At 66.2% G+C, this 10,037-nt stretch overlaps 1 protein-coding gene across 2 annotated transcripts; it reads right to left on the bottom strand.

The window, feature by feature from the left end:
- Positions 1 to 885: 885 nt before the first annotated feature.
- Positions 886 to 6,345, bottom strand: MAPK11 (mitogen-activated protein kinase 11). 2 transcript variants are annotated; one of them, XM_070371404.1, is made up of 12 exons: positions 5,909 to 6,344; positions 3,709 to 3,838; positions 3,583 to 3,641; positions 3,380 to 3,491; positions 3,279 to 3,308; positions 3,151 to 3,198; positions 2,957 to 3,071; positions 2,648 to 2,719; positions 2,344 to 2,423; positions 1,842 to 1,920; positions 1,587 to 1,760; positions 886 to 1,331 (listed from the first exon to the last, which is right to left on the bottom strand). In XM_070371404.1, exons 1-12 carry the CDS (start codon positions 6,214 to 6,216, stop codon positions 1,252 to 1,254), a joined length of 1,287 nt encoding a protein of 428 aa, XP_070227505.1. In that variant the 5' UTR covers positions 6,217 to 6,344; the 3' UTR covers positions 886 to 1,251. The 2 variants fall into 2 exon arrangements, with proteins under 2 accessions (XP_070227505.1, XP_070227506.1); XM_070371405.1 differs by lacking the exon at positions 3,279 to 3,308 and having other exon boundaries at positions 5,909 to 6,345.
- Between the last annotated feature and the right edge of the window lie 3,692 nt (positions 6,346 to 10,037).

Here is a 10,037-nt window from a genome sequence, read left to right as displayed (position 1 = left end):
TGCTCTACAGGCAGAAGGGGCAGCAGGAACTGGAGCCTGAGACACGAGCCTCATGGGGGGCAGGACCCCCTTTATTGCAAAACCCCTGTGCAGGCACTTGACACTCAGACCTCCCTGGTCCCGCAGGGTGAGAGGTCGCCACCTGGCAGGGAAGCCCCTTGACGGCGGGCCCACACCCCCAACACATCTGGAGCAGGGGCCTGTCCCAGAGGTCGCTGGGTCCCCTCCACTCTGGAAGGACAGAGGACAAGGGCGGACGCACAGACTAGGGCACCCCAGGTCCCAGCAGCAGGACCAGAGGGCGGGCAGGGGTAGGGCGGGCACAGGTTTCTCCATCCACTCGGGGCCAGGATCCACGTCCACGCTGATGGGCGCCTCGAGGCCGGAGCCCCCCAGGCCTGCCAGCCCCCAGGCGGGCCCGGACCCCTGTGCCTCAGGAGCCTGCTGCAGCTCCCACGTCCAAGGGGAGAGGGGATTTGCTCACAGGGGTGCCTGTGGCCACCTGAGCCCCTTGCATGCCGCCCAGCAGGCTCTTAGCAAAGCCTTGCGCCCCACCCACCTCGAGGACTGAAGGCAGGGGAGGCAAGGGTACAGTCACCCCCACTTGGGCCTGCGGCTGGTCACACCGCAGCTCTCAGGGGCCCTCAGACACACGTGCCTCAGTTTGCCCTGACATGTGGATTCCAGGACACACGCACCGCATACAGCACGGCGGACACGTGGCTCCAGGCAGCCGCCCCACTCCACCCCCCTACAGAAGACCCTTTGAGCCTCAGCACTTTTGAAGGGAACCCCTCACTTCCAGACGGAGCAGCTCTGACCATCAGGACTCTTCCTTTGTCTCAGGGAGGCTCCAGCCCCAATGTACTTACCCCCACCCCCCCAGAGCCAGCCCTCTGGGATCCAGGTCTGGGAACACACACACTGCCCAGGGAGAGGTCTTCTGGCACCCAGGTCCCCCCAGGGAGGCCCTAAAGGGGACCTTGGGAGGGGGCAGGAGGACAAGGACGTGCAGGACGCTGTGCCTGGGCTCCCACACCGCGGCTCACGCCCGTGCAGGCGTCCACACACGAGCAGGTTCCCCAGAAGGCGCAGCGTGAGGACGGGGGTCCCAGGCCGGGGCTGGGTGCCACTGGCTGTAGTGGCGTCAAGGCAGGCGCCCCCCATGGGGGCCTGGCAGGCCGGGGCTGGCGGCAGGTGGGCTCAGGCCCCCGCTTGAGTCCCAGCGGGGCAGCTGGCGGCGGTATTCCATCACTGCTCAACGTCCAGGCTGCCCAGCGGCTGCGGGGGCTCTGGGGGCTTGAAGCTGAGGACTTCCTGGTACGTGAGCTCTGTGCAGGGAGGTGGAAGCGTGCGCTCAGGCCCCCAGCGGCCCACGCCCCCCACCCTCTGGGAGCAGCCCCCCTTCCTGGGCCCACCCTGTGCGGCCCCCAGGTTTCTGGTGGACTCACCCAGGCCGAGCTCTAGCTGCCCCTGCCCACCCCAGTGTTGGGGGGGGAGTAGATGGCCCCACACCCAGACCCTCTCGGAGGAACAGGAGCCCCCGCTGAGAATGGCCAAGGCCAGCCTCGGGGACGCGGCCCCACCCTTCCACTCCTCCACCGTGCGCTCCTTGGCCTCCACGCTCTCGTCGTAAGGCTCCGCCTCGGGCTCGTCGTCCGGGTCGTGGTACTGGCTGAAGTAGGCGTGTGCCAGGGCCTCTGCCGCGCTGACCCTCTGGTCACTGTCCAGCACCAGCATCCTGCCCAGGAGGTCCACAGCTGGAGGGGCGGGGGTGCCAAGTCAGCTCCACCCCTGGGGCCGAGCGTGGAGCCCCACCCAAGCCCCCGGCCCGTCCTCACCCAGGGGGTTGGCTCCGCGGAAGATGCTCCTGAGGTCCTTCTGGGGCATGGGGGGCAGGGACTGGATGTAGGTCCGGGCCTAGGTGCCCACGGAAGGGTCTGAGGGGCTGTTCAGGGCCTCCCCGCCCTCGGCCCTAAGCCAGGCAGGGGCTTGATGGGAGAGGCCCCCAGCCTTCCTCTCCAACAGGACTGGCCAAGGGCATGCATGGAACAAAGACCTCCCACCTCGGATCTGGGGGCTCCAGCACCTCGCCTGGCCCCACAGGCCGGCAGGCCCAGGTGTGGTGCCACTCCACGGTCCGTAGCCAGGACACTGCAGGTGCCCAGGCTTCACCCGCCCTGTCCCTCACGCCAGGAGTGTCTCCCCAGGTCTCCCTGAAGGGGGCCGGGCCCGCCTTCGTGTCTGTTCCACTGTGACCCATGCTCCCCCCATAGGGCCCCATCTAGTCCCACAGCCCCTCTTCCACCAGGTCAGCAGAGGGGCTGGTGACCAATGACTCACATGTTCCGAGGATATCTTTGCTAGAACCTCAGGACTGGGTGTGCCCACCACCTCCATGATACGCTTCAGCTGGTCGATGTCTGCCTGGCTCAGGAAAGGTCCAACAGCCAGGCATGGACTCTCCTGGGATCCCAGACCCCAGACCTTGGGTCACTGCCCAGACCCTGCTCTCCTGCCACTGGGGACGATGAGCCCAAGGTGGCATGGTGTGGGGCAGAGGAGGCAAGGGCCTGAGCCCACCTTCCTCGACCCCCACCCTGCAATAGGAGGCCCAACCCTCCTCCCCAACCTGAACCAAGGATACAGTCACTTCCGGGGAAGAGAGCCTTTCCCTGGAGCAGCTCAGCCATGATGCAGCCCACGGACCAAATGTCCACTGAAGGAGAAGGCATGGCCATCAGTCTGCCTACCCCAAGCTCCGCCCCAGAGAGCCGGGGGCTGGACCCACAGCCCCACAGTCACATCCAGGCCCCTTCCTAACGGCACCCTGGGCAGGGCAAGGGTCAGCCCAGGACCCGCGGTGCCCTGCTTTTCTGAAGGTCTGGTCCTGAGCGCCTGGCCTCTGGGTCCCGCCCAGCCCTCCGCAGGCCGCACCCGGTGGGGCTGCCGTCACCTGTCTGGTTGTAGTGCATCCAGTTCAGCATGATCTCGGGGGCCCTGTACCATCGTGTGGCCACGTAGCCAGTCATCTCCTCGTCTGCCTGGCGCGCTAGCCCGAAGTCCAGGATCTACGGCGACCCCCAGCTTCAGCCCTGCGGGTCTCCACGTCCCCGCAGCCACCTCCCAGCCCCTGCCCCAGCCGCTCACCCGCAGCTCGCAGTCCTCGTTCACGGCCACGTTGCTGGGCTTCAGGTCCTGCGGGGCGGGCGGGCGCGGTGAGAGGCCGGCAGAGTCCTGGGCGCAGGACCACCGCCGCCTCCGCGCACCGCACCTACCCGGTGGATGATCCCCGCCGAGTGGATGTACTGCGAGGGGGAGATGGCGCGGCGTCAGGCGCTGGCCCCCGCGCCGCCACCCGCTCCCGCTCCGCGCCCACCTTTAGCCCGCGCAGCAGCTGGTACACGAGGAACTGGACGTGCTCGTCACTCAGCGCCTGGCACTTGACGATGTTGTTCAGGTCGGCGCCCATCAGCGTGGTCACCAAGTACCTGGGTGCGGCCGGGAATGAGCCCCGCGCCCCCGCGCCCCCGCCCCGCCCCCGCGTCCCCGCGCCCCGGCCGCCCCGCCGGCGCCGCTCACACTTCGCTGAAGTCCTCCAGGGCGGTGGCCGGCGTGAACACGTCCAGCAGCCCGATGACCTGGGGGTGCGGGGAGTCAGAGCTCCGCGGCCCGCGCCCCGCCCGCCCACCCGCCAGCCCCGCTCACGTTCTCGTGCTTCAGGTGTTTGAGCAGCCGCAGCTCCCGGTAGGTCCTCCGCGCATGGATCAGAGACTGGAAGGGCCGCGACAGCTTCTTCACCGCCACCCTCTGGCGCAGCCGCGTGTCGTAGGCCGAGCTGCAAGGCCGCGCGTGAGGCCCCGCCTCGGTGACTGGCCAGAAGGCCACCCACACGGGCATGAGACCTCACTTGCTCCCATGCTCTCCCCTCCCTCCTGGGGTCTTCATTTTTTAAAATATTTATTTGTTTGGCTGTGCTAGGTCCTAGCTGAGGCATGTGGGATCTAGTCCCCTGACCAGGGATTGAACTCTGGCCTCCCCGCATTGGAAGGAGGGCGTCTTAGCCACTGGACCACCAGTGAAGTCCCCCTCCTGGGGTCTTGCTCCTTCCTCCTGAGGCAGGTCCCCTTCCACTGACTCCCTGACTTCTGGCCTCCCGAGCCCACCTGAATTTCTCCTGACTCCTGCCCCCCACTCAGGGTGGAAATACCACCCCAGGGAAACAGCCAGAAGTGTGCTCCCAGAGTAGATGTTCCTCCAGCTCCCTGTGGGCCAGGGGGTCTGGGAGGCCCCCAAAGGGTCCCAAAGCCATGTCCAGAGCCCCGGAATGTTCAACATGTGGAGGAGAACCTGACCGAAGGTGTGTGTTGCATCCCTATCTTTGACAGTGAGAAACCAGACAGTAGGAACTGTCCAGCAGAGGCTGGTGTCTGGACCCCCAGAGCGTTTCCCCTCCTGCAGCCCCACTCCCCGGAGGGCCAGACCTGCAGCCGCCGTGCCCAGCTGCTCAGTGCACCCTCTGACCGAGCCAAGCCCTCCACCCCCCCACTCCACTGCTGTCTCAGGATCTGCCTTCCCTCCAGCGAGCTGTCCTGTGCAGCCACCCCACCCCTCCACCCCACCCCTCCACGCCCACAAAGGGAGCCTCCTGCAGCAAGTGGGATGCTCGTGGGCGATGGTGGAGGAAAGCCGCCCTGGGGTGGGAGTCAGGGGAGTTGCCCCTCACAGGGGAGGGGAGCAGACCCTTTTCTGTCCGCAGGGTCAACAGAGGACTGTGGGGATTGGCACCAGGCCATCAGACTCATCCGAGGAGGGAGCCCAGGAGTGACACCTGCCTGGGGGCCCGCTTCCAGTCAGGGCTCTGTCAGCTCCCCCAGGGGCCACGCGCACACACCCTCTCCTGCCCCTGAGGCCTTAGGGGGAAGCCAGAGCGCGCTGGCTGGGGCAGCTGGAGTGGCCTGGGGTTCCCGATGGCCGGCCAGTGACAGCATGAGGCCTGAGGCCCAGGGGACCCCGAACCCCTGCTCCAGGCTCCAGCGCTGGGCCCTGGGAGGGATCTGAGGTGTCCCACCTGGAAGCTTCTGCCGCGTCCTAGAGCAACAGCTGTCCCCCAGGGGCCTGCCTGCCCATGCCCATGGCCCCACAGACACCTGGCACCTCACCGCTTCTGGACTGGGGGGCACCCTGCAACACCCACACCCACAACTGGCCTCAGTGTCAACACTGAAACCCCAAGGACGGTCTGCAAGCCCCACCCGGCCCCACCAGGTCCAGAGGCCTCCCCAGGCCCCACCCTCCCTCCTGTCTGGGCCCCAGGGTCTCCATGCAGTGTGCGCTCTCTTGTTTGGGGCAAAAATGGGGAGGGGTGTAGACCCCCTAAAGACTGTTGGGGATGGTAGGCTTCTCTGATCAGGCCTGAGCCCCATTCGGAGTCTGAGACCCCTTGGAAAACGGGGGAGGAAACCAGGCCCACGGAGGAGCTGGAGGTCATTCTTAGGCAGGGGTCTTGGCGCCCCACCCCTAAGCTGGGCTCTTCTTTTACAAGCAAAACTACCCACCCTGGGGCGGCGGTATCTACCGGAGCCCAGGACTGCCTGACCCTTGACCGGGGAATCCCAGATGCGTGCTCACACATCCAGGGCCACGAGACCGGCCCTTTCGCCAGCTGTGACGCCGCAGATTCAGACCCGGAGGAGGACGCCCCGGGCTGGAGGGGCAGAGGGACGCCCCTTCCCCGACCAAGGAGAGGCTCGGGGAGGAAAATTTCCCTCGCACCCCCACCCCGCATTTATTCCTCGGATCTGCGTAAGGCCCGGGGGCGGAGGCAGGGCGAGCCCCTCCCCGCGTCGGAACCCCGCACGGGGGGGAGGGGCGCGCGCGGAGACCCCCCGCCCCAGCCCGCCCCTACCAGACTGAGCCGTAGGCGCCCGAGCCCACCGGGCGCAGCCCCTGCAGCCGCTGCGGCACCTCCCACAGCGTCTTGTTCAGCTCCTGCCGGTAGAAGCCGGCGCGCGGGCCCGACATGTCCGGAGCGGCCGCAGTCGGCGCGCGCCCCGCCCCGCGCCCCGCGCCCCGCGGAGCCCCAGCCGGCGGCGGGAGGCGGGGCGGGGCGGGGCCAGGGAGGGGGTTCCCGCAGACGACGCGCGGCTTCCAGCCGGCCCCGGGCGGCGGCCGGGCGGAAAGCGGCCTTCCCGGAGAGGGGAGGGCGGCAGCCATGGAACGGCTCCTGGCTCCTCCCGCGGCCTCTTCCCGGGGACTGCGCGCCTCCCCCAAGCGCGCCGCGTGTGTCCTCGGAGCGGCACCGCCCGAGCCGGGCCGCCGCCACCTCCCGGGCTCCGCTCCCCGCACCCTCCCGTGCCCGCACCCAGGGCGCCACCCCTGCCCAGCCTTCGCCCGCACTCCACCACCCGCCTGCTCTGGGTCCTGCGTCTCCCCGCTCCAGCCTGCTCGGGGGCGGGCACCCCTCCTCTCCCGGCTCCTCATCCGGGCCCTGCACCCCTCCCGTCCCCCAGCGAGCTCCCCCTGGAATGAAGGCAGAATCCTCTAAATCAGAGAAGCCAGGGTGAACCATGGAACATATATATATTTATATTCATATACATATTTTTCAGAATAGAACTCCCCTCCCCTAATAAAAGCTAGGCATTTGGTTGGGTAGGGTCCCTTCCGCGTGGGCCGATGGCGGCGCCTGGAACCCTGGGTCGGCCTGGCTTCCCTTCCCGTTTGGCCATCCGGCCTTGGCAGTGTGGTTCGCTTCCTGGTAAAGCTTCCCCGACCTGGTGGGGCCTCCTGCATTGGTGGCTCCAGGGCCGGTCTCAGCCGCATCTTGGGGGAAGCGCAACTGCAGGGCCGGCCCGGAGACCCGCCCTCAGGACCAGGGACAGCGGCGGCGCCGAGGGGATGGGAGGGCTGGACTCAGGAAACTCTCCCCACCTGGGCCGTCTTTGGGGCCTGGGACCCGTCCTCCTGCTGAAGTAGCCCCCTCAGCTGTGACCTCTTCCAGGAAGCCCACTCTGACTTTCTCAGGTACTGCGGGGTCTCGAACTGCGAACTCCACCCCGCACGGGGCATTTCCTCTCTGCCCTGGGAAAGTGCAGTTTGCACCGGCTGCTGTCACTGAAAGGGGCTGGGCCTGTTTCAGCATCTGTCTGGAGCTCTGGGCGGGAGCGGCTGCTTCTGTTTGAAGTGACCAGGGTTGAGATAGAGCATCTCTGGGGAGTCAGCCCCCGACCCGCACCCTGGGAAAGCGGGGTGGGGGAGGGTGTGTGTGGGGGGGAGGGCCGGCGCTAGGCTGCCCATCCCAACAGAGTGCGACCTCAGACTGAGTGCCCAACCTTCCCCTTTTATGAAACAAGCAAAAATCTGAGTGTTTATGTGAAACCTCCTGATATTGAAACATTGATAACCAAATTAAAACATGTCAGCGCAGTCCCAGGCAAACGGACAGTTGTGCCTGGCGAATCTGGGTCCTGCAGGGAGCCTAAAAGTAAGAAGGGTGCCGGGTCCCACTCCCAGCGCGCGGGCCTCAGTTCCTCTCTGGGCGCTGGGAGCGCGGGATGCGGTGAAGACGCTGGTGTCTCCTCCCCCAGCCCCCGGCCCTACCCCCGCTTCCTCGGGGCCCCGCGATGGGGACACCTTTCCCGGCCGGGCGAAGTGACTGAGGTTTTGTGCGGAGTTAATGGAGCTTCAGCTAAAGCGAGGAGGGAGGGGAGCGGCGGGCCGTGGGAACCGGCCGCGCGCCGTAGGGAAGGGCGGCCTTTGTCTGCGCCGAGGCCGCGTGGGGCGGGCCGCGTTCCCATGGCGACCCGCGTCCCCGGCAGAGCGGGGTGGAGCGGGCGCCGGGCCCTCCCTCCTCCAAGGGGGCCAAGAGGTCTGTCGACTAAGGGAGCCCCGCCCCGCCTTCTCCCGTCGCCCTCTTTTCCCCGGAATCGCAAACGCGAGTGGGGATTCTGTCCTCCGACAGGATCCGCATTTTTTGTTCCTCACTGTGCCGTTTTCAGGGTCGTACTGGGCGGTCTGGAGCCTGGAGCAGGGCTGGCGTGGATCAAGGGCAGACAAGAGCGGCAGGCACTGCCGTGTGAGGAGGGCGCGGTGGGGCTGGCACAGACGAGCCCGCGTGAGCCCTGGGCTGCCGACCCGACCCCACCCCTGGCCTCTTTCCACTCCCTATTGTGATTCACGGGGCGGGGGGCATACCAAGATCCCGCATGCCGTGTCCACTGTCTCCTCCCCACACGTCCAGACCACCCCCTCCTCAGCCCCACACTGGTCTTCTGACTGGCTGCACGTCCCCCTGAAGGGAAGAAACCTTTAGGGAGGTCAGACGAACTTTCTAAAATGCTATCTGGCCCTGTCACAGGGGCCCCGTGACTTAGAGGATGTCTCATGCTCTTAACAATCAAGCAGGGTGTGGTCCTGGGCTGGCTGTTTTCTGCAGCTTGGAAGGAAAAGTCTTCGAGGTTGCTGGTCACCCTTCTGTCTTTGCCTCTCCTGGCTCCCACGCATTGGGAGGAAAATGGGAAGTGCAGAGTGACGGAAGGCTGCGTCACGCCTCGGTCTGTCAGTCTCCTGACCCCTTCAGGCTGGCCAGCCCACCCCCGTGCACCCAGCATCCACGCCCAGTTTCTCTGCTGGCTGGGCCCATGAAAAGTTGGCCTCTGGATCCATTCACAGGCCTGTCCACGGGGGAGAGCACCCCGCCTGTTCGACCTGCAGCAGAAGGCAGCAATCTCACCGCCCTTCCCCAACTACCAGTGGGGGGAGGCAGAAGTGCCTGCAGGGGTCCAGTCTAGGAGCCAGGCCTCCAGGCCCGGGCTCCCTCTGGCCTCCCCCACCTCGGGTTAGCTCTCCCCGTTATGCCCCCTGCTCCAGCCTAGCAGTGTCTCGTTCCGACCCCCTGACGGGCTGGGTCTCGGGTGTCGTGTCAGTGGTCCTTGGGGTCGGGGGTGCCAGGTGTGCCTTCCACGTGGGAGATACCCACTCTTGTTTCATGTGGCTTGAAATCGGCTGCCTGTCCAGAAATGGCTCATGATCGAAAACCTCACCCGCTGAGACCTCCCAACCGCAGTGGCGTATACCAGGTGGACACAGGCCGGGGGGCCTGCCAGGAGCCTCCAGATCCTGGGAACAAAGCCGCACAAACCGCGAAGCACGTCAGACGGATGGAACCCAAAGACATGTGAGCACCTGGATGGAGCCGGATCTGAAGTTGGGTCCTTCACTTGCTTTTATGAAGCCACTAAATCCCTTTCCTACTGGGGTCGGTATTCTTGGACCACACAGGCTCCCTCAGGGAAGACCCTTTCTGTCCCCTTTACTGCTGTATAGCTAGTGCCCAGGACGTGCTGAATGAACGAACACGTGAGGGCCCCGACACACTGATGCTATGTGCGTGCGTGTGCACACCTGTGTGCTCATGGCACGTGTGCTTGATGGCCACAGGCTGGTACACCTCCTGGTTCCTGTGCTGTGTGCAACGTGCGATTGGGAACGAGCCCCTTCCCCCAGGGCAGCCTCTGGGGCAGCCCCACTCCCTGCACTAACAAAGGGGCCTCATGCTCTTGGGAGCACGGCCCTTGAGCTCTGTGTATGTGCTGAGTCATCCTGGGCTGGTCTAGGGCGCCCGGGAGGTGCCAACCCTAAAAGACCCACAGCCTTGAGCAGCAGGGACCCAGAGCCTCTCTCTGGGAACCACCGTGCCCACCCACGTGTATGCAGTAGGGGCTGAGCAAACGTGCGCTGGGTGGACCACACTGCGGGGCGCCCCACCTCCGCAAGGAGTAGACAGCTCCCGGTGCAAACGCCATGCCATGCCCGCCCCTACCGCCAGACAGCGCCCGAGGCAGCCCCTCCCCCGCTGGGCGGGCCGTCTCCTAGCTTCTCAGGGTCTCTGGGACCAGCTCCCTCTCCATAGCCCAGAGCTCCTGGCCCAGGTCTGACCAGCATCCTGTCCCACTGGGGCCGCAGGGAAGACGGGGACCGAGGCCCCACAGGCACAGCAGGAGGCGGGCTTCTGGGGCCACAGAGAATGCATGGGA

The sequence above is a fragment of the Bos mutus genome, chromosome 5 (genome assembly GCF_027580195.1).
Source record: "Bos mutus isolate GX-2022 chromosome 5, NWIPB_WYAK_1.1, whole genome shotgun sequence".
In the NCBI taxonomy this organism is placed as follows: Eukaryota; Metazoa; Chordata; class Mammalia; order Artiodactyla; family Bovidae; genus Bos; species Bos mutus.
This window is presented reverse-complemented; position numbering and strand designations above follow the sequence as displayed.